General features: G+C 50.0%; 7 protein-coding genes across 7 annotated transcripts; 4 read left to right on the top strand and 3 right to left on the bottom strand.

Annotated features, from left to right (window-relative positions):
* Window positions 1-432: 432 nt before the first annotated feature.
* On the bottom strand, window positions 433-1821 carry POX_e07038 (uncharacterized protein; the record flags this gene model as incomplete). The annotated part of the gene is made up of 2 exons (XM_050115849.1): window positions 433-1653; window positions 1738-1821. 2 exons carry the CDS (start codon window positions 1819-1821, stop codon window positions 433-435), a joined length of 1305 nt encoding a protein of 434 aa, XP_049968309.1.
* A 1378-nt stretch (window positions 1822-3199) lies between these two features.
* On the top strand, window positions 3200-5281 carry POX_e07037 (putativeglucosidase; the record flags this gene model as incomplete). The annotated part of the gene is made up of 1 exon (XM_050115848.1): window positions 3200-5281. One exon carries the CDS (start codon window positions 3200-3202, stop codon window positions 5279-5281), a length of 2082 nt encoding a protein of 693 aa, XP_049968308.1.
* A 2292-nt stretch (window positions 5282-7573) lies between these two features.
* POX_e07036 (uncharacterized protein) lies at window positions 7574-7687 on the top strand (the record flags this gene model as incomplete). The annotated part of the gene is made up of 1 exon (XM_050115847.1): window positions 7574-7687. The coding sequence occupies one exon, from the start codon at window positions 7574-7576 to the stop codon at window positions 7685-7687; it is 114 nt and encodes a 37-aa protein (XP_049968307.1).
* A 3066-nt stretch (window positions 7688-10753) lies between these two features.
* On the bottom strand, window positions 10754-10960 carry POX_e07035 (uncharacterized protein; the record flags this gene model as incomplete). Its single annotated transcript, XM_050115846.1, has 1 exon — window positions 10754-10960. One exon carries the CDS (start codon window positions 10958-10960, stop codon window positions 10754-10756), a length of 207 nt encoding a protein of 68 aa, XP_049968306.1.
* A 1178-nt stretch (window positions 10961-12138) lies between these two features.
* POX_e07034 (uncharacterized protein) lies at window positions 12139-12423 on the bottom strand (the record flags this gene model as incomplete). The annotated part of the gene is made up of 1 exon (XM_050115845.1): window positions 12139-12423. One exon carries the CDS (start codon window positions 12421-12423, stop codon window positions 12139-12141), a length of 285 nt encoding a protein of 94 aa, XP_049968305.1.
* Window positions 12424-16455: 4032 nt separating this feature from the next.
* Window positions 16456-16710, top strand: POX_e07033 (uncharacterized protein; the record flags this gene model as incomplete). The annotated part of the gene is made up of 1 exon (XM_050115844.1): window positions 16456-16710. One exon carries the CDS (start codon window positions 16456-16458, stop codon window positions 16708-16710), a length of 255 nt encoding a protein of 84 aa, XP_049968304.1.
* Window positions 16711-17612: 902 nt separating this feature from the next.
* POX_e07032 (uncharacterized protein) lies at window positions 17613-18569 on the top strand (the record flags this gene model as incomplete). The annotated part of the gene is made up of 1 exon (XM_050115843.1): window positions 17613-18569. The coding sequence occupies one exon, from the start codon at window positions 17613-17615 to the stop codon at window positions 18567-18569; it is 957 nt and encodes a 318-aa protein (XP_049968303.1).
* Between the last annotated feature and the right edge of the window lie 2206 nt (window positions 18570-20775).

Here is a 20775-nt window from a genome sequence, read left to right as displayed (position 1 = left end):
GCGAAAGCCGGCTGGTGGGGTTACCGAATGAAGTTTCCAAGGGTTGGCTCGTGGAGGTGGACCAGCCTGCTCACAGTCTCATCCAGTGGATCTACGGAACTGCGAGTAGTACTCGACTTTTTGGCATCAGTATTGATTGGGAGTGACAGCCAGGGAAGAACGATTTTAAAATCCCGGACAGAAGTTCTTTCACTATTCATTACATGAGATGATTCTTAGGCTCAAAAATAGGTAAAGGGTCAATTTTGGAATTTGTTTTTACTAAATAAAAAAGAGCTCCCCGTCAACTTGCGGTCTTGACTAGGTAAAATTCCACCATAACGCCGCTTGAAGATGCAACCCGCCGCGTCACATTATATGCTTGAGAAAGACTAGGCAAAAGACATTTCAAAAGATCTTGCTTCCAACACTTGCGAGAATGAGCTTGGTGGCTCAGCCAAATAGATCCTCTGCGCGTTGGCGACGACCTCCACGCCCGTCGAGCTTCTCGGAGAACAATTCCTTGCCCGTGTTCTCTTTGAAATTGCCCGGGAAAAGCTCACGAACTGATGCACCTCGACCCTTGATTGAAATTCCCTGCCCAGCATTTCGCAGAGCAGCACCCTGGTCAACTGATCGGTCAACTTTCGCGGCACCGGAGTCGGGGAACAACTCAATATTGCGTTTCCTTCTGCCAGAAGTGGTATCTGCGGAGGGTACCGATATTCTCCTACCCAGCAGATCAGGCGTCTCATCAGCCGCATCGAACGCGTCCGAACGGCGGTGGTTGCTGGGCTTGCTAGGCACCGTTTCTTTCTTGAGGTAGCTCGAGGAGGTTTTGTTGGGGAATAATTCACGGGCTCCGACGTCGGCAGAAGAGAACAGCTCTCTGCCCTCGTTTCGGCGGCTGGCCTGTGGTGAACGTTCGCGGAACTTCCGTCGCGTGTCGACATGGTCTGCGTCATCAAGCGTATCACGACCCGGCGACGCACTGCGATTGCGTAGTCGCCCCGACGATGCATCGTCTGCGGGAAAGAGTTCAACATTCCCCCGCTGTCTCTTGTCTCCAGGGCGGCCACGGTCGGAACCAGCGCGACGGGTATCCTCGGGTTGATCATCATACATGTTGACATCGAAAAGGTCGTCGTGATCTCGGTCCTTGCGCCGGCGCAGTTCCCGATCGTCGAATCGACGTCGCCGATACTCTCCATCGTTTGAATCACCTCCACGGCGCCGGTCAGTCATTTCTTGTCGCAAGCGCTCGCGGGGGTCATGCTCGGGGTGCATCAAATAGAAGCGGCTTTTCTCGTGAGCCCGCGGCTGCTTTCGATCTGTTTTGACAGCGGATCGCACCTGGAGAACCGAATCGGGGTAGGAGGATAAAATTTTTGCAGACCGTAGGCGTAACGGAGGGAGAGAGGATGAGGCCTCTTCTTCGCTGACCTGTGTCAGAGCGGCGAGAGCCTGAAGTCCAATTTCGGGAGCAGAGTAAACGATGTTCGCGGAAGTGTCGTCAATCCATTCCACTCGCGAGGGCGCTTCGTCTGCGAAATAAGTGCTTGCAAATTGCTTTATGTCGTCCGTGGTCATTTCATCCACCCCGCGAACGTGGACTTTTTCATACAAGGCCTCCTCGTCAAGGGGATCGGCGATCTCATCGTGAACGGCCGCATCCTGTACCAATGCATGCGCATCTCGAATTAGATACCGCGCGACTGCCGGCCCTGTCTGACATCAAGGTCGCGCTTGATCACTTACAGGAAGAACGGGCTGGGAGGGCTGTTCAACCTCCGGGTCCGGACCCAGATCCAGGTCAATATCCATGTCCATGGTGCCGCTCATGGGTAAAACCCAGGTCCCTTTTTTGAAGTCCTTTGCGATTCACGTATAGAGGGATGTGCGATCAGTTCACGCGCAAATTGGGAGCCACTGGTCAAGACGAAGATTGGGTGTAATTGGCCGTGGGTACTGTGATGGTAGTTGTGGTTGTTGTGAGAGCGAGAGAAGACGACCGCGAGAGCTTTCCCGCGTGCGACCCTTTTCGGGCTTAGCGTTTGTGGGGGAGGTGAGCCAGTTCTCACGCGCTTTTCGAGTCCTTTCCATTCACTCTCCCTCCCTTTTGGATCACGTTGATCAGATAACACGCGACTCGCGGAGCAATGTAGGCTTTACTGAGTTATCCTGAGACTTGGAGATCAAATCAATCCTCAGTAGGTCTCATGAGTGCGGTGAAGCAGACCTTCCCATCGAATCACCAGGCTGCATTGAGAGAGAGATAAGAATATCACTTTTGGGAGTTTGCGGCAAAGACTGCTTTTGACAGAGAGGCCTCTACCGTGGCATCTGCGTGGGTGAGATTCTCAATGTGTGCCTCGATAGGAATGACGAGAAATGACAGTTACGCGGTTGTTGGCAGGCTCTCTTTGCTGAGTGACGCGCTATTCTTGGATCATCATGGCAATTCAGACGGAGCGATACGGGAAGAGTGGACACGAGTTCCGATCAGTGGTAGAGAATGAGAGACCTGGAAGTCTGGCTATCCTGAGATTCAGTTCTTTTGGCGCTCTAGGGACTATATAGTACGTTCCGACGTACCAGCTCACTGTTGGGATGAAAGACGTGAGCCGACCAGATTAGTAGACGGAGTGAATTGAGAAGCATCACGTGCTTCACTGTCTTTACTCCCCTTCAACGGCAAGCCCGCAGCACCATGTTATCTCTGACCGTGATGAGAATGTCTACCTTGCTTAAATCTCCAACAACGAGAACCTGCCTGAGCAGTGTACGCCGACGATCAACTTCTCAACCCGAGAGAGGCGGAGCGGGGCCGTCCCCGTTTGGGTAAGCCAGTGGACACCCTCGTCCTTGCACATCGTTCGTATGCTCTAAAGAACGATCTTCGTGATCCCCCAGACGAAGCATGTAGCTCGGCTAATTCACTCTCGGAAAAATGATGACAATTTGCATCGGTCATCATACCGATTCTTCCGTCGCAACGGACATGACGGAGGGGCCCGTCGAGGCCATTCCAGTTGTTATTGGACACCTTGACTGAGCACATGAAAAGGGCCAAATTGCAAGTCAGGGTGACGTCTCGTTGTCGCCCTGCAACCCCTCAGTTGAATCCGCAACCCCTCATCTGTCAGAGATGTAAATTTGCTTTCTGCTGCTTTCCCGAAGCTCTTGACCCGTACAAAGTCTCAAACGAACCGAAGCCACCATGTTGTACAGCGACGACAACAAACTTGTCTTTCGCTTCGACGACCACATCCTCTGGATTGAGCCCTGGGGTGATAATGCATTCCGTGTGCGAGCGACAAAGCTCGCTGCCATGCCAATGGAAGACTGGGCATTGACTTCAAAGCCAAGTCCCTCCACTGTGGCGATAGAGATCCCCGATGAGAAAGATGCAAGCATTACCAACGGGAAAATCCGGGCGACAGTTTCACAGCGCGGGAAGGTCATCATCTACGATCATACAGGCAAGAAACTCCTCGAAGAATATGCTCGACACCGACAAGATCCAAAGGATCCCAAGTGCAGTGCCCTTCTAGTGGAAGCTCGCGAGCTGCGTCCCATCCTTGGTGGCGATTATCATCTCAAGCTCAGGTTTGAGTCGTTGGACCCCAAGGAGAGAATATTTGGCATGGGGCAATACCAGCAGCCATACCTGAATCTGAAAGGCGCAGATTTGGAGCTCGCCCATCGGAACTCGCAGGCTAGTGTCCCATTTGCAATCTCATCGAGAGGGTATGGATTTCTGTGGAACAACCCGGGCATCGGCCGAGCAACGTTTGGCACCAATGTCATGAGCTTTGAAGCTTACTCCACTCGCAATCTGGACTATTGGGTCGTGGCAGGAGACACACCTGCGGAGATGGAAGAGGCATACGCCAAAGCCACAGGATATGTTCCCATGATGCCTGAGTACGGACTTGGATTCTGGCAGTGCAAGCTCCGATATTGGAATCAAGAGCAATTACTGGAAGTCGCCAGAGAGTATCGCCGACGGGAGATTCCACTCGATCTCATCGTCATTGACTTCTTCCACTGGAAACACCAAGGCGAATGGAGCTTTGATCCGAAATTCTGGCCTGACCCTGGTAAGCTATTAGGCGATGTTTACATGTGGACTGGGTCTTTCCTACATCTCTCATCACTGACACTCATCGCAGATGCTATGATCAAGGAGCTTCAGGAACTCAAGGTTGAGCTCATGGTCTCGATCTGGCCAACTGTGGAGACTGCCTCTGAGAACTTTCCGGAGATGCTCGAGCGTGGACTCCTCATTCGACACGACCGTGGGTTGCGAGTAGCCATGCAATGTGATGGCGATATCACCCACTTCGATGCTACCAATCCGGAAGCTAGAAAATACGTCTGGAGCAAAGCAAAGAAAAACTACTATGATCGGGGCATCAGAGTATTTTGGCTGGACGAAGCGGAGCCCGAATACTCCATCTACGACTTTGACATCTTCCGCTATCACGCTGGCAGCAACCTACAGATCGGTAACATCTTCCCAAAGGAATACGCCCGCAGTTTCTACGAAGGCATGCAAGCCGAAGGTCAATCTAATATCGTGAATCTGCTTCGATGTGCGTGGGCAGGTAGTCAGAAGTACGGCGCTCTTGTCTGGAGCGGAGATATCGCGTCGTCATGGGATTCATTCCGGAACCAGCTTGCCGCCGGCTTAAACATGGGAATCGCTGGTATTCCGTGGTGGACCACCGATATTGGTGGTTTTCACGGTGGAGATCCTGATGACCCTGCATTCCGTGAGCTTTTCACCCGTTGGTTCCAATGGGGTACATTCTGCCCGGTGATGCGTCTACATGGCGACCGAGAGCCAAAACCCGAGGGTCAGCCAACTGCCAGCGGCTCCAACAATGAAGTCTGGTCATATGGCGAGCAAGTATATGGGATTTGTAAGAATTTCATCGCAGTCCGAGAGGATCTGCGCGAATATACGCGAGGCTTGATGCGAGAAGCACACGAAAAGGGTACGCCCATCATGCGGACCTTGTTCTACGAGTTCCCTCAAGATGCAAAGGCATGGGAGGTTGAGACCGAGTACATGTTTGGCTCCCGCTACTTGGTTGCACCTGTCTTGGAGGCAGGAAAGCGTACGATTAAGGTGTATCTGCCAGCTGGAGCAAAGTGGACGCTCTGGGAGAGGCTTGCAAGCTCCAGCAACGACCCGCGGAAGACTTGGGATGGTGGAGTGGATGTCGAAGTAGATTGCCCGATAGAGACCATGCCCGTCTTCTGTCGCATGGATCCCGATATCCAGACTTCGTAGGCCCTCTTGAAGCGACTTTGCTCCGTATGTTACCAGTCTTTTGAACTATCTTGCATCAATCTCATACGAATCGATCAACCCTTCTTTCTCAACCCAACAACAACCCCCCTTCGATATCCTGAGCGCGGATCCGAGTGAGTTTCTGCCCTTCTGGAGCCTCTGTAGCTTGGAAAAAAATTGGGACCAGCTTGAGGCATACTATGGAGAATGCATTTTTCAGATCAGCTTTCACAGTACAGCTTTATTGGAACTGTTTGTCTTTTCGGTATTTGAGCTCGATGCGACAATCCCTAGATTGGGAGGCTGAACTCAGGTACGCAGAAAAGATCCAACTTGTTCTTTTGCAAATTTTACATGTTTAATCGGTTAACAATCGAGCTGCTATGCGTAGTATTGACGGAAACTCTGGTTTCGCTCTGTGAGGCCGCTCCGTCCATGGTGTGGTGGATACCCAAATTTGACCTCCTTGGTCATCCTTCGATGTCATCATTCCTGCTATGTCGACCTTTTACTCAAACCGCTCTTGTTCCATGGTACCCCAGTCCAGAAGAAGATCATAGACCGTGCGACGTGAGTACCATCGTTATGTGACAACACAGGACCCTCGTGGTCACCGGTCAAGCAAGGGGTCATGAAAAAAATGTGTGAGACATGCTCATAGGTACCCAACGAGTCTCACGGACACAGCCGTTACGATAGCCCTCTCATTCTGATATGCAGCAAGCCCGTCTGTGAGGGAGTGCTGGGTGATCCAAAGGAGACAAGCCAAGATTCTAGGTCACAAAAGTACGCCAGATATAGGCAAAAAATAAAGAGCACCTTTTTCCTCGGCTGGAGCAAGCACAAGGGGCGAGAAAGAAAGGTCCTTGGTGACAATGACCTCCCCGTCAACCAGCACCTCCAGGTAAATATTGCCGAAGTATGCTGGTTTGCGAAATCCACGTCTACTACATGTCAATGTATTGAACGTTTCGAGCATCCAATCGGCAGATCCCCCGTGAGATTCGTGTGCCCTAGCACGAAGCCACCAGGGTGAAGATGAGGGGAGAAGTTCAAAGGATCGAAAATCGGGACTCCACAACCCGGTCTGTAGGAAACGATCGATACTTTGATGTATGCATGATCCTCTGAGTCCATCACGCAGAGCTACTATGAAGTTCTGCATCGGGGATAGTACTTCTGCTCTTGGCTGAGCCGGAAGCACGGTATGCTTTCCCCTCAAATAACGCAACGATTCCAAAGATCCAAATTAGTCATGCCTTGCATATGCAGGATCAACTGACCATGTCATCTTCTGATGATCTTCCATTCAAAGTTCAATTCAATCTTTTATCCCTTGCAGATGTGTCCTCGTTCATTTGAGTTTCGTCGACGCTACATCGGTTCCAGGGAACGGTCACAGTGCTCGTGGCCTACCACGACTCTCGATCGTGGTCAACGGTCTGAAACGGTGAGTGGTTTTGCATGAACTTGCATAGTTCTCCAGGAGCCTGGCTACCTTAGTACTTTTGAACTTGTTGGGGTCACCACTTAGTTACCTCGGCAAGCAGATGACCACGTCCATCGTGGCGGGAATCAAGGCATAGTTGATGAACCATCCGATGGCTGTGCTCAGCCTTAGCTTTCGCTAGTTAGTGGTGGACGCCACCGGCTTACATGGTGCGCTTGGATGAATGACTGGATCGGTGCGTGAAACGGGTAGCCTGGACAGCACGTCGATTCATGACCAGGTTTTTGGGCTTGTAGAAGCATCCTTCTCGCAAGACGGCACCCAGGAATGTGACCAAGTTTTACGACTCGGTGGCGTAACTCGATAAAAAGCGCCACATAGGCACCTTGCAGAAGGTCAAGTAGCAAGTATGGGTGGGTTCCAGCCATTACCAAGCCACATTCAAGTAAATCGCCAAATTAGGAAGACAAAAAGACAAGCTAATCCAGACATTGACGAATGAGGTCATTGGAGACAAAAGGACAGGTTATGTTAAGCCCCTATCGATCACGAACCTATGCTCCTTGAGCCTTCTTTTTGTCATCCTCTTCCATTTCTTGGAATGCCTGAATATCACGGAAAAAGATTCAAACCGACCAGGACGCACAGGTGTAACCTGGATGTCAAGTATCATGATTGTATGCATTTGCAATACTGGTAATCAGCAGGCCGGTTTATTGAATCGTAATTAGGAGAATGTCGCGTATTTACGACTCAATTCTTAGCCACCAGTGGAATCACACGCAGAGGAATGAGGCGCAATACTAGGGCTTGTCGGCTAACGCTTGTATCAGCATGGTTATATGGCAGTCTCTTTTTGCCGTCTCTTGGCAGGCAATCGCCCACAGACAGCCCCTCATTACATGAACTCCAAGCTCGAAGATAACAATGGACCCGGTGTGAGGGTCGATGCGTAAGGTTTCCTGGAAATGGCTGACCGACCTCCTGGTTTCGCTGTACCAAGATACCCCTCTCCTCAACAGCACTCACCTGGCTCAGCTGGTGACCAGGGCTGAGAAGTAGAGACAGGAACTCGGGACGAGATCTCCGGTTGGAATTAAGAGCAGTCACAAAGCATAAAAAGTCGAGAAGGCTTAATTGCCCGTGACACTTCCGTTGAGAACATTAGACATTTGGTTTACAAGTGATATTGCTTGCTGAGCCGATGCATACATTCATGGCTATTAGGTTTTTCAGAAATAGAATTCGAGTATTGACATGAGTGTCTTCACTTGAAAATGTGTATTTCCGGTCCGTATCTCTATTGTAAAGAAAATAAAAAAAAATGACTATGCTCACTCCTTTGGTATATTCAACCTCACGTGTTCTTTGGCTCGTGTCACGGCACAGACAGAGCTAATCAAAAACACCGACTAACGACCTTCAATGCTTCATTTACAACGCAGCCTATACAGCGTGACACATGCTATTGAAGGTGTGGCGCAATTCTGGATATTCCTGGCGTTGTACTGGTCTCAAACCCAACTTTGCCTGGCACTTGAACTGGGTCAAGCGCCAAGTGTATTGCAAGTGGAACAAGTCCACCAGAGCCAAATATTGAGCCGATCTCGGGGATCTGTCCACATTGGCTGAGAACAGACCTCTGCACATCCATGTTCATATGGGTCTGGTGGAGAAGCGGAGACCAGACATTATTCAGAAAGGCCCGTGTTGACGAGACCTTTAGCTGTCGTTCATCAGCCGCCACGATTGAGTTTGATCTGACCAGATTGAGTTACGCCAGCAGTACACATTGCGCGAATACCTGGCTGAACGTTAGTGCATCCTCTGAAGCTACCACACGGGAAGAGGATAGAATAACAGTCGACCCAATTTTTGTCCCTTCGAGGTATGGACGATTTCCCCATTCGTCGGATATTGGTATGTTTGCTTTGCTGCGCATCGCGATCAGTCAGATCTTAATCCTCGGGCTAATAGCCACGGCCTACCTTTTCGGAACTGATGGACATTCGCTAAAGTTTTGACAGTCAAAAAAAATATTGAAATTGTCGTGCGCAGTCATATTTGTCTAGAGGACTGAGGTTGCACATAGCCATGCAATGAAACCCTGGAGAACCAGAATGCACTGGGATCAATTGCTCGATCCTTCAAGGTATTCAACTTTGTACAGTTGTCGCAAACTTGCCCACAGACTCAACTTGAACGTTTGAGTATCTGCTCTATCTATTCTTACTCAATCTGGTCGCGGTGTATCATTCTGTCTGTTGATTATTCGGACATCGACGGAAATGTGTACTGTATGTCAACATACGGATAGAATCGTATACAGCTGTGCTTTGATTTGCGGAATTGGCACCGCCATGAAAATCCATTGGATTCACGTAGTCAATCTAGGGCTCGCTATTCGTCTATCACCACTACACGGGGACGACTATCAAAAGTGGGGTGGATTGACATTGAGCTAATCCCTCGTAGCGAGCTCAATTTCCGAGCTGTGATGAGATTTTCTCACGGGAGAGCCGACAATGGAAGCGTAATGTACAGTGTGTCCTGTACCAGGCACAGATACCTTCTGTGTAAGTGCAGCCACGAGTCGTCGGGAATTGAGAGAAGAAAGCACGACCAATTCGGTGATCCCGGGCTTTGATTTAGGAACTTTCGAATTTGGCTCAATGGACAGACCGTAGCAAAACTGTACATTTTGTACACTTGTATACTAGATTGGTAGATTCTCGGTGGATACTGACAGACTGACAGTGGGCAGCACGCACATGTAAAGACAGGCATGCGAGAGATCCTAAACTTTCCGGCAATAAAGCTCGACCACCCGCTTTCACGGCGGCTCTCCCTCCTTCCGGGAGCAGATGGAAGTTAATCGTCAGGCTTCGGCAAGGTTCAGCCACGCGGTGGGTGTCGGATCTCCTTGGGTGAACTCCAACTACGCCGTGTCTCGGATTGAGTACTAACGTTCCGCGCAGTTCATATGGCAGTGTAGTGCCAGGCTGGACTAGAAGCAACCAATACCACTACGTGTTTGATAAAGCAAACTCAGCAAGACTGACAACTTATGTTAGTAGCAGTCTGAATCATGTGTAGGGTGCAACAGTAATCCCGTTCGCTGAGCGTTTCCCTTTCAATTTCGTGTTGATGAAATACGCTAAGAATTTGGCGGGGCTCTGAGTCGGATAGTATGGGTTTTTCCCACTTGCCATCCACGGAATACAAGACTAAGGGTGTACCATGACAATTCTTGAATGCTGCACGACTTTTTCAAATAGAGAGACAAATAGAGAGATTCATTGGAGGTGTCATAGCTTGCGCGTTGATTTCATATACTATGTATATACCGAAATATTGATGCCGTCTTCATGGTCACGGTTCGCCCTCATTAGGTATTTGGCATCTTGGGAAAATGACGACGGACCAGATCTCCGGAAGGGATTAGCGCAACGTTGGACAAAGATCGGGAACCATTTAACGGTGATCCCCGAGATCTAAACCCCGAGACCAATCAACCGGGCTACTGGACCAGGTGGCTTCCCGTCCGGAGACGATCTGTTTCCCACCGTCACACTGTTTTGTCAGGTCCGCACACCCGTATTGTCACTTTCTTGGGTATCGTTACACCATTACAACCTCCGTTCGGGGTTCGCCTAAAATGGCAGTTTTCTCCAGCCTGCTCAGTCCAGGAACCACATTGAGTGGGTACAGTACGCACACCCAAGGTCATGTGTAGTTCTTTGAAGGCATCTATGAAGCAATGCATCTGGAGAGCTTTATATTACAATTATTGCCTAGCACACACACATACAGCTCAAGCTGACTCTTGGTCATATTGCGTCCATGTCTGTACAGGTCTAGTTCCATTCTCTACATACATTTTTACATACCATGTAATATACTCTCCAGATCTCTCCATGCGTTACCTGAAACTGGCCAGGCTCTTTTTTTTCCCCCTACAGATTACTTCGGGTCTACTTTCGTCTCGCTAGAGGGACATCTCCCCTGTCCTTCGGTCGCGTTTATTCGGGTGACGGCCGCAAACACCACGTGATGGGCGTAGGCCTCTGGCCGCAAGCGTGGAAGACCCGAGAGACGGGAGTCTGGGGGCCTGCAGCAGACGCGCGGCCGTTCGGGTTGTCGGTGGGAATTTGAGAGCTGCCTTTTACCTTTTCGGGTCTCTGCTGCACGTCCACTTCGTTTTCATGCTGAGAGATCTCAAAAACCATGCAAAACTGAGATAAACCCCTGCTCTTTTGACGGTCGTGAATGTTCAATTAATGGCTCAGCAGGGCGTAAGTGGTAATCAATTCACAGGATCTGAATCCTTGCACCTCTCGCCCCATGATCAATGTCTATGATGTATATGGCCCCTTTCCGACACAGGTTCAGCAGCTCCCTGTGTCTCATTCAATCCATGGCGCAAGCGACTCACACTGGTACCGTGTCGCATGCAGGGGCATCGATGGAACGTGCTACCCGCGTGCCCTGCTATATTCGAGCATCTGCACGGGCACTAATTTAGAAGCACCCAGAGAACCGGTGTAAAGGAAAGAGTTGGACGCCTACCTCCAAGACAGATCTGAGCTAAGCTCGTATCCCTGTCTAGTGTATATGCATATCCAGTTTGGCGAGTACCCACTGCCTACCACATCCTGAACCAGACGACTGGATTGGTATATGGCCCTGGTCGATTATTAGCTTGGACCTGGAGGAAAAAAAAAACTTGTCGTGGTTCGAGATCAGCGAAGACCCCTGCACTAGATGCGCTGGGGGTGGAGACGACAGGGATCTATCTCAAATGGATGCTGGGATCATGGATACTCGGGCACATGTCGATGGTTTAATTTCTCGGTGCTGTTCGGCTGCTCCAAGATTGATATGTCACATTTGCTCGCCGCCCCGTCCCTCCCAGTGATTGAGGAAGCACCCTTGAATCATTTACCCACTTGAGAACGAGAATATTCTACGGAGCTCGATTCATCGATGCATGGAAGACGCAGAACGCAACTAATGAGTTTGACCCTCCCCGGTCGTCTGCAATGAAGAGGGGCTCATCCTTTTTTTTTGATATTATCTCCTCCCCCCTAAAGAAAGAAAAAAAAAGAAAAAGAGACCTTCGAACTAAATCCTTCTCTGCACCTTCTCTAGGAGTGACACAGGGGCAGACATGGGAATAGGTGAACCAGAATACGTGTACGTAGCATACCTCATTTTGTTCGACTAGTCTTTTTGACTTCCGGCTTATTCTTCCAGCACATCCCAGGGATGTGGGTTTGTCTGCAGCTGTGGCACAACGTTCTTGGACCCAAGACAACGGAACGCGATCGGTCCACTCGAGATGATCTCGCGTGGACTTTCAGCCGACAACCTATGTATACTTACGTATCATACATTGGGTATGTGTCTATTTTTCCATATTCTCGGTTGTACGCCTTCTTTCATGATACGTAGGCATACTCTGTACCACCTTGGGAATATGTGCCTTTTGCCTGCCTTTTTCCAACTGTGTCAAGTCTTTCTTTGTTGCCAAGTAAATCCGAATGGCCACTCCGAGGAGCACCTTCGAATTCGTGCAACAAATACGGTGACAAAACAAAGATAAGTCCAGGGCAAGATGACACCCTGTTGCTTGATTGACAACTGCGCCAAGACCAGCCTCAGCTTTCACCACCCGTGGGCACTTGATCATGTGGAGGCAGCGGTGGTAAGTGCCACACTGATGGCAGACCACAATAAATAGTATGTGACGCCACGCGTTTCCAAGGGGCTGGTGCTAAGACTTACTCAGGGAGCTAGGTGTGGCTTTCCCATTCTAGGCAATTGAACGGATATTGGATACATAGATTATGTACATAATGGATCGTGGGGGTTCTTGCTGTGTGTGTCATAATTATATTTTTGCCACCATCGAGGTAATCCACATGAATCGTGGCATCCACCTGCGCTCACGTAACTTGTTTGAAGCCCTAGACCCTATTTGTCTGGAATAGATTAAAAATTGCCAAGCTTGTCCCCTCTGAAAGCATGTCGGTACCCGCTCTATGCTCAATCCGACTGGTCGCGTGAATGACAAATACTTGTGCGCCTTTTGAGGCTGGCGTTTTGAGAGCTGGTACGCCATGAGTTCTGGCCATACACTTCAATGCGTGTGATAAGAAGGGTGGTGTACGTATTAGAGCAGACTGCGGAAGACTTCTTGTGCTATTACGGAGGATAATCCTCTACGCAATTTCTCAGATCAACGGGTATTATCTGGCATTTCGTAGGATCCTACATGAGTACGTGTCTTAACGTGATTGACATTTATCTACTCTAGAGAATGGGGTGAAAAAGGTCATCAGTGTCCATCTCACTTCCAACACCCATCAATATACTCTGCAACAAGAGAGCCACCGATTGATGCCCGATGCTCAGGATCCGAGTCGAACAACAAACTTCCAGCCTTACCTAGGTAAAAGCAAACATGGAACTGCAGTGTTTCACGCCGCCCAGTACAGAGGTACATATCTTAGTTCGGGTTACCTAGAGCCACACCTTGCCTCGAGCTTCCCCAGGTACGTTGCGACCGCCAATAGAGCAGTGCCCATGACCGTTCCTGAGCTTGGTCAATCAAACATGCCAAGTCATAACCGGTAAACCATACACGGAAGTAAATTTCGATCGGTCGCAGACCTAGAATCTTGAACTGGTAAGCTGATTCACCTCACCTGAGCTGGCTCCATGTAACAGGGAAGAGTGGATGAAACGTGTAAATAGTCTGGGAAACAGAGCAAAACTCGGTAGAGCCGTGCTAACGTGGAGTGTTTCGAGTGAGCAACAATGGACAAAGATTGGCTGCGCAGGTTACCGACCGAGCGCATCAGTAGGGCATCGGAATCGATTCTAGCATCTTATTGCACACAGCAGGATGTGTTCAGCTGGCGTACATGGTCCGCGATCTGCGCGGATCCCGGGGGCGTCTGGGTATTTTCCAAGCTCTTTTTTTGTTGGTCAAAGATGGTTCCTGTTTGCGAAACCCATTCATTCTGAAACCTCTGTTTGATTTTATTTTGGGGCCTTCTTTTGATCGACTTAAATTGGCCGGGCGGTACACCCTGGACATTTGTTCCATGGTCTTCGTGCCGTTCCACCGTATCATCTGCCTTTGACAGGGTGTGGACCTCACTATAATTGGCGATTGACATCCGCCCCTCCCACCATGACATGTGGCATCTGATGATCCCTGCACCTGCTAGCATTTTCCCAATGGAGTATAATTCTGCGAGTCAACAGGGGCACCACAGCAACGATCGTGGCGATGTGCATTGTGTTTCAGATGTTCCCACACCTCTTGGCCCTACCAAATATAACCCCTACTATGAGTGCAACATCGATGGGTGGTACAGTCCAGTGGATGAGTGGATGAGTGGATGAATGGATACACAGTGCTAGTCTGCTAGGCAGGTACTAGGAACCGAGGGAATACTCTCTTAATAAGAAAGAAGAAAAGGCGAAAGGATTTCATAGCAGATGTCAACCACAAGTCTGTATCCATTGAGCAAGATCCATAGGTATCCGCAAAAGGCAAGGGAAAAAAAAGCAGATATCAGGCGAGAGACGCCGGAGATCTGATCTAATAGACGGAGGGCGGAAGCGACCGGTCAAATTTGGAAAAAAAAAAAGTCGCACTGACTCTTGCCGCCTTCCATCAAATACAAACAATATATTGTAAATAGGTCAGCATAGCCGGCTATGTGGTGGAAACATCATATCACAGGTTCTTGACTCGGCAACGAGTCAACAAGGTATAACCAGACAATCGGATCTCCCATCGTGATAATGTCTTGCCCACCGAAGGGAAGGACTTGACAGACACGTTAAAACGTCATCCGGCGATCCACATTCCAGGCCACTGGGAGAAGGAGGGGGAACGGTGCCATTCGGACATGCTCGGGGCGGCAGAAGCTCAGAGCCACAGGATCGGGCCCAACGCAGTGACAGACTTCAATAACGCATAAAGTGGAGAAACATTAGAGTCCCCATTCCTAGTTCCAACAGGGATGCCGCTTGGCCCACCGGGCGATCGTTGAGAGCTTTCTCGCCAACGGGCGCCGCCGTCGGTAAGGTTCGGTCTGCCCGTGAGAGGGGGGGGGGACAGGGGGGGAAATAGAACTGTAAGAGTCAAACTGTAAGCTCTGATAGACCTCGCCGTAGGCCACACTTTCCCCATATGATATAATTCACTAGTCCGAACAGAGTCAAGGAGCAGTCAGTGGTGTCGCGAATCATGAGCCGCTCCCCGCTTGCCGATCAAAGATGGTGGGCACTATCTGGCGCGTCTTCGTTGGGTTCAGCAAGAACCGCCCGATACAGCCAGTGCAATTGGACAGTTGACCGATGCGAGTCTGATCGGATATGATCGGAGAGTGGGTGTTCGAGTGTTGTGCATGACTGTATGACTGCATGGGGACGTGGATGATGGCTGGCTGAGAACCCGGAGTTCACCCTCTGCGAGCCATCGACCCGCATTTCGCTTGTCACATTTAGGCGCTAAGATCGGCCATCTCCCCCCCCTCTGACTCGTGAGACAGAACGATGCGGGACGTTTGGCACCCGTGGTTCAAACTCAAAGACATGATCGTACTCAGCGACAACTAGCCCTCCATGACCTCCCATGCTGTGAAGAGAAAAGGGTCAGAGACAGGAGAGTCCACCCGGGGAGAAGGAGACGGTCCGGACCAGACTTGTGGTACAGACGCCCTTCCTTCTCCCTCGTCCCCTTGTTCTGCGGAAGAGTGGTTCCAATCCCTGGGTTCGAGGGCTCTGTTCTTCCTCCCAATCTAATTCGTGAAATCACCTGCAGCTCCAGTGATTCATGTTGATCCAGTTTCGCTTTGCGCGTGGCATTCGATCTCCTTCTTGCCCCGGCCCCCCCCCATCAGCAAGTCTAGTCCTGACGGTGACATCGATCCGTCAGATCTGCCTGAAAAGACGTCGCTACATTCCTAGATGTACTTTGGCTGTGTCCTTTTGCATCATGGATCTCGTTTCTTTTTCTGTTCTTCCGGTCCCCATTCTGTCTGATCCAAAATATGCAAATACCACATGGTTCCAACTTCCCTGCGAGAGATGATCCTAGTTCGCTCGTCAGTTTAGTCCAACAGCACCCTAGGATTAATTTCAGAACAGAAAGCCTCGGTTTTCTTCTCTGATTTCAAGGTCGATGCAAGTTGATCAAAAGAATCTACTCCCTCCCGTGTACTGGGCAGTCAAATACCCTGGAAATGGTCACTGAGCTCTTTCCATATAGCTTTGATGACTTTGGGGAGGGAAATCCAAGGTTGTTAAAACTGTGCACAGGTTCCATACCATTGTATTACATGAAATCCTTTCACTCGGGGGGATACGCTTGGATGCATCGACAGAGTGGGAATTGCCTTGGGGGTTCCGTGACAATACAAAACTCTTTTTTAGGGGTTTCCGGATCTGAGAGTTTTGAATTTTCCATTTACCCAATTAGGATGCAGGAGCTTTTCCTCTAGCGCGGACAGTGATTTGGAATTCCAGAGATGGGGCTCGGGGTCGATCACGCCGACGATGATCGCTACGGTATTTCTCCCAGCCCGGATTCCTGGGTCACAGTGACGATCGTCGGAGTATTTTGTCTTTAGTACCAGCATGTCCTGCAATACTTGACAATGCACCAACGAACGGCGATATCATCACAGCACAGCAGGTATTCATGACCCTACGTCAGATCTCATCCATCGTCGTCACGCCTAGGGCTCCTGGATGCTTGACCGGTAGTGATGCTGGGGCATCGCTGCCCTGCTCATCTGAACCCTATCTTCAAGTCTTGTATTGCCCGCAGCAATTACGGTATGAATCAAAACACATGTATGTACTAGTCATTGAAAGAGATTACAGATGGGATGAGCCTGAGATCCGAGTTGAGGGTATTAGCGTCGTGATATGGAGTGGGAGCCTAGAGGTGTAGATGGAAGGGATCTTCATCCTCTCGATTGAATTCATGGCTTCACTTTGTTTGATTCGCACTAAAACTAGGCACAAGGCATTAGACAATCACTGGCGTGAAGGGGTCCATGTGTTTGTTGTACTACAGTATGGTCGGAAATCTAGTCCTCGATGTCATCGTTTGGGGAGGTGAGACTATATTCCCTATTTCTTTTTTCTTTTTTTTTTTCATAAAAAAGAAAAGAAAAAAGAGAATTGATTGAGAAAAGGATGAGAAATTGAAAATCGGAATTTGGCTTTCCAAGTTGTCCCTTCGGGGAGTGTTCTCATCAGTGGTACTGTACATACGTACACTAATACAGTAGTGTCGGGCTCAGCAATCGGTAGATTCAGTACCCCTCACAATACATTACCAAGATGTACTTACGGTATGTAACTATTTTCTGATCATACAAGGCCAAAGTGTCAGCTTTGAAATCGTGGATCGTGATCTTCTTCCCATAGCGTGCTGCGGGTGGAGATGACCACAAGCATTTATTCTCTTTTTTTTTTTTTTTTCCTTCTATGATCTCTGCCTTTTTTTTATTATTCATTTACCCATCTTGTTTCCTTCATTTTCATTTTTTTCCCATATTTTCTTTTTTAGTTGTGACCCGACCCCCTGGGATGTCCGTCTTGCAGATATAATACTTATCACCGTGCCGCCTCCCAATCGTTAGCCAGACCACACCTTAATTGACTTCCAACCTCGACTTGAAAGTCACTCGCTGGACTATTCTTTGGACTTTCACCGTGTCCCTTCACGCATCAACATCATCATACTCTAGCCTAGCCAGGCCTGGTTCACAGTGCCTCTCATCATCGCCTCATACTGATCACTCCGACTCGCTGCTCTATTACATCTACCACCCCTCACCCCCCACCATGGCTCCCTCCCACCGTCGAGGACCTTGGGTCCCCGAGGAAGATCAACTCCTCCTCCAGCTTGTTCGCGAGCAAGGCCCGAACAACTGGGTTCGAATTTCTCAACACATGCACTATCGCTCTCCCAAGCAATGTCGAGAGCGCTTCCACCAGAACCTGAAACCCTCGCTCAACCGTGAGCCCATTTCTGCCGAGGAAGGTCTCATGATCGAGCGGATGGTGAATGAGATGGGCAAGCGTTGGGCTGAGATTGCCCGTCGCCTCGGCAATCGCAGTGACAACGCTGTCAAGAACTGGTGGAATGGAAGCATGAACCGCAAGCGCCGTGGCCTGTCCAGCCCTCCCGCCACTCGCACCTTCAACGGCCGCATCGAGCAACCTTTCGCTCGTGCTTCCATGGCGAGCTCCGCTCGACCTCGCTTTGCCACCCGTCCTTGGACAGAGTCATCGCCCATGGACTCCTCCGACGGCCTTGCTCGTTCCCGCCGGGAGTCCAGCGTTGTGGCGCCCCGTGAGCTTTCGCCCATCTATACTCTCCCTTCCATCAACCGGTCCATCGAGACTCCCTTGACTTCTCCCGCTTTCTCCGACGGATCACACTCGGGCTCGGTTGAACCACCATCCATGGTTTCTGATCACAACTCTGTGAGCTCCGCCTCTCCTCGGACATTGCCATCTCCACAGCTTCTGCCCATGCGCGGAGATATGTGCGCTCAATATGACACCTACCGACCCGCGAGTGTCTCGGTCCGGGTGCTTGACGAGTCGACCTCCAATTATCACTCTCGGCCGTTGGACTCTTTCTCAGCCCTTGCCTCCAAGCGACCATGGCCGGAGCACATGCCAGCATGTACTTCCTGGCACCAAGCGACCGAGTCTTTGCCCAAGCCCTGGGAAACGAGGCCGGTCGAGCCTCCCCGCGATAAGCGGATGGGCCTGAACAATCTCCTCAACTGATTGTCCAAGAATCCGACTGTCTTTGAGCTCGCCTCGTTTATCTTTCCTTTGTTATGACTGCACGAATTTTCTTCTGTTCTCCCCCTTTTCTTTTCTTGGACAAATGACCACTCTTATTGCCTGTCACCTCCATTTCTCCTCTTCTGCCGCGTGTTTTCCCACGGAATCACCCCCCCCCCCCCCCAAATCAAGCCCTCATCTGTACTCCTAATGTGTATTACCACGGTGAACGAGAGGGAAAGAGGCCAGTTTGAAGCCGTTCCTTTTCCTTTGTTATTCATGTCTTTTTGTTGGCTACGCCTTCTCTGTGTCCCTCTTCGTGCTATTTTCGTTGGCTGCACGGTCTTCCATTGGCTTGTTTGGGGGCTGTTGAGTCTGCGCTGTCTCATCCTGGAAACTGGAACGGCGTCGCAACGTGAGTGGGGATTGACGGTCTCAAAAAAGGGAGCATGGTGAACCGTTCTCCCGGGTCCTGTTTTCTACGGATCATTTTTTACCCCTCTGGATTTTTGGATTTTTGGAATTTTCTAGCATAATACCCCCCCTTGCATTTTACAACGGAATTGAATACAATTGTCCACTGTCTGGAAAAAAAAAACTTGTCTATTGTCTCGATGACTGCACTAAGTGCAGTGCACTGTAAATCCCTTTGGGCATCCTTCGACTCGATTATGTTAGAACTCTTCATTCTGTACGATAGCAGGTATCCTCTCGTCTATACGGGGGCACCCAGCAGCCTTGACTGAATTTTGCCCATTCACTCGAAATTGGTCCATGTTCTTGGTGGAGTCGAAGCCCGGCCTTGTCCGGGAGATCCCTCGGCCTTTTTGGCAGCCATGTCAGGAGGGGCCTGATGGAATGGATTCCTACGGTTGAGCGCACCGAAGAGACCTGAGCGTGTTCCAGACTCTCGCTCTTTTCGGCAGATGCTTGATTGTGAGCGCTGTGCGCTTCCAAGTCGCATGCGTTCATTACATCTCATCATTTATTATGATTAATGTTATTTTGCAGAGGAGAAAAAACAAAAGAATAAAGAATAAACTTCTCCCAATAATAGACGGAAAGAAATCCAAGGCAGAAATCCCTCCAAATCAAGGTCTCAACACTCCAACCTCTAGAATCCACGGTACCAGGGGAATGCGCCACACCCAACGCTCACGAGGCCGCGATGCAAGGGAGGATGATGATGACCGTGACAAAGGTACATCATACTCCCACACCAGGAAACATTCTACAGTTGTGACTGCTTTATGAGGTAACGACTTGGAAGGGGAAAGACTCTTACTGGATTCTATGCGGCCGGAGTAAGAAGAGACGGGGTAGGGGGAGCAGTTCATCGGAAGCTAGTCAGGTAAGTTTACACAAGAATGACGGCGGACCACGGGTCACTTGTAAGGGAGCACATTGTTGGACCACTCGCACACTCATGAGCCACTGGACCTTCCTACCTGGTCATAGGAAACCGAGATCGCGTGGAACCAATTATTGAGTTGGAGTAGATAAGTGGACACCATCAACGGGGAGGGGAAAGCCATTTACGCAATGACGGTAATGTATCCACCACCTCGCACTCGCAGTGCCAGCAAGGTCATCTTTTGATCGGGATTATTTTTGGCTCCTATCTGGTCTTGACGAGGAGGATTGACTGGCTCGAATCATTTGTTGGTTTGAATTGCCGTCGTGAAATAAACGGATAGTCAAGAGGGTCGGCCAAAGACCGCCAGTTTGTACGGACTTGACCTTGCTGAAAATGACTCTTGACAACCGAGCCTCACGTCTGCTTCAGTGCTTAGTCGTACACATGTAGGCTCCCACATCTCAATGTCTCTCTCTCTCTTTTTCACACGTACTTCGGAACACTGCCACTTGTTCACAGTATTAGATGGGGGTCATTTCCTGTCCAAATTCATCCATCGAGACTGAACACCTACAAATCCGCCGGATCGCTTTCGGATCGAAATTTTACCGGGCGCCGATGGTTTAAACGGTTTTCGACCCTCTCCGTCCAGTTTGCGTTGCTCCTGCCATGGTGGACTTTGTCCGGTCTACCGACCCAATCGTCGACTTGCGTAGACCGGTGCGTCGGCGTGGCGCCCCTTTCGTCCCAGATCTCCACCTTCTTAGGACGGCTGACCCAATCAAAGCCCGCCATCGAAGACTTGATCAAGTCTGAGTTTACTCGGAATGAACGGCGGGGCAGATGATC

This window comes from Penicillium oxalicum, chromosome V (assembly GCF_001723175.1).
Source record: "Penicillium oxalicum strain HP7-1 chromosome V, whole genome shotgun sequence".
In the NCBI taxonomy this organism is placed as follows: Eukaryota; Fungi; Ascomycota; class Eurotiomycetes; order Eurotiales; family Aspergillaceae; genus Penicillium; species Penicillium oxalicum.
Note: the sequence above shows the minus strand (reverse complement) of the source record. Positions and strands in the feature narration are given on the sequence as shown.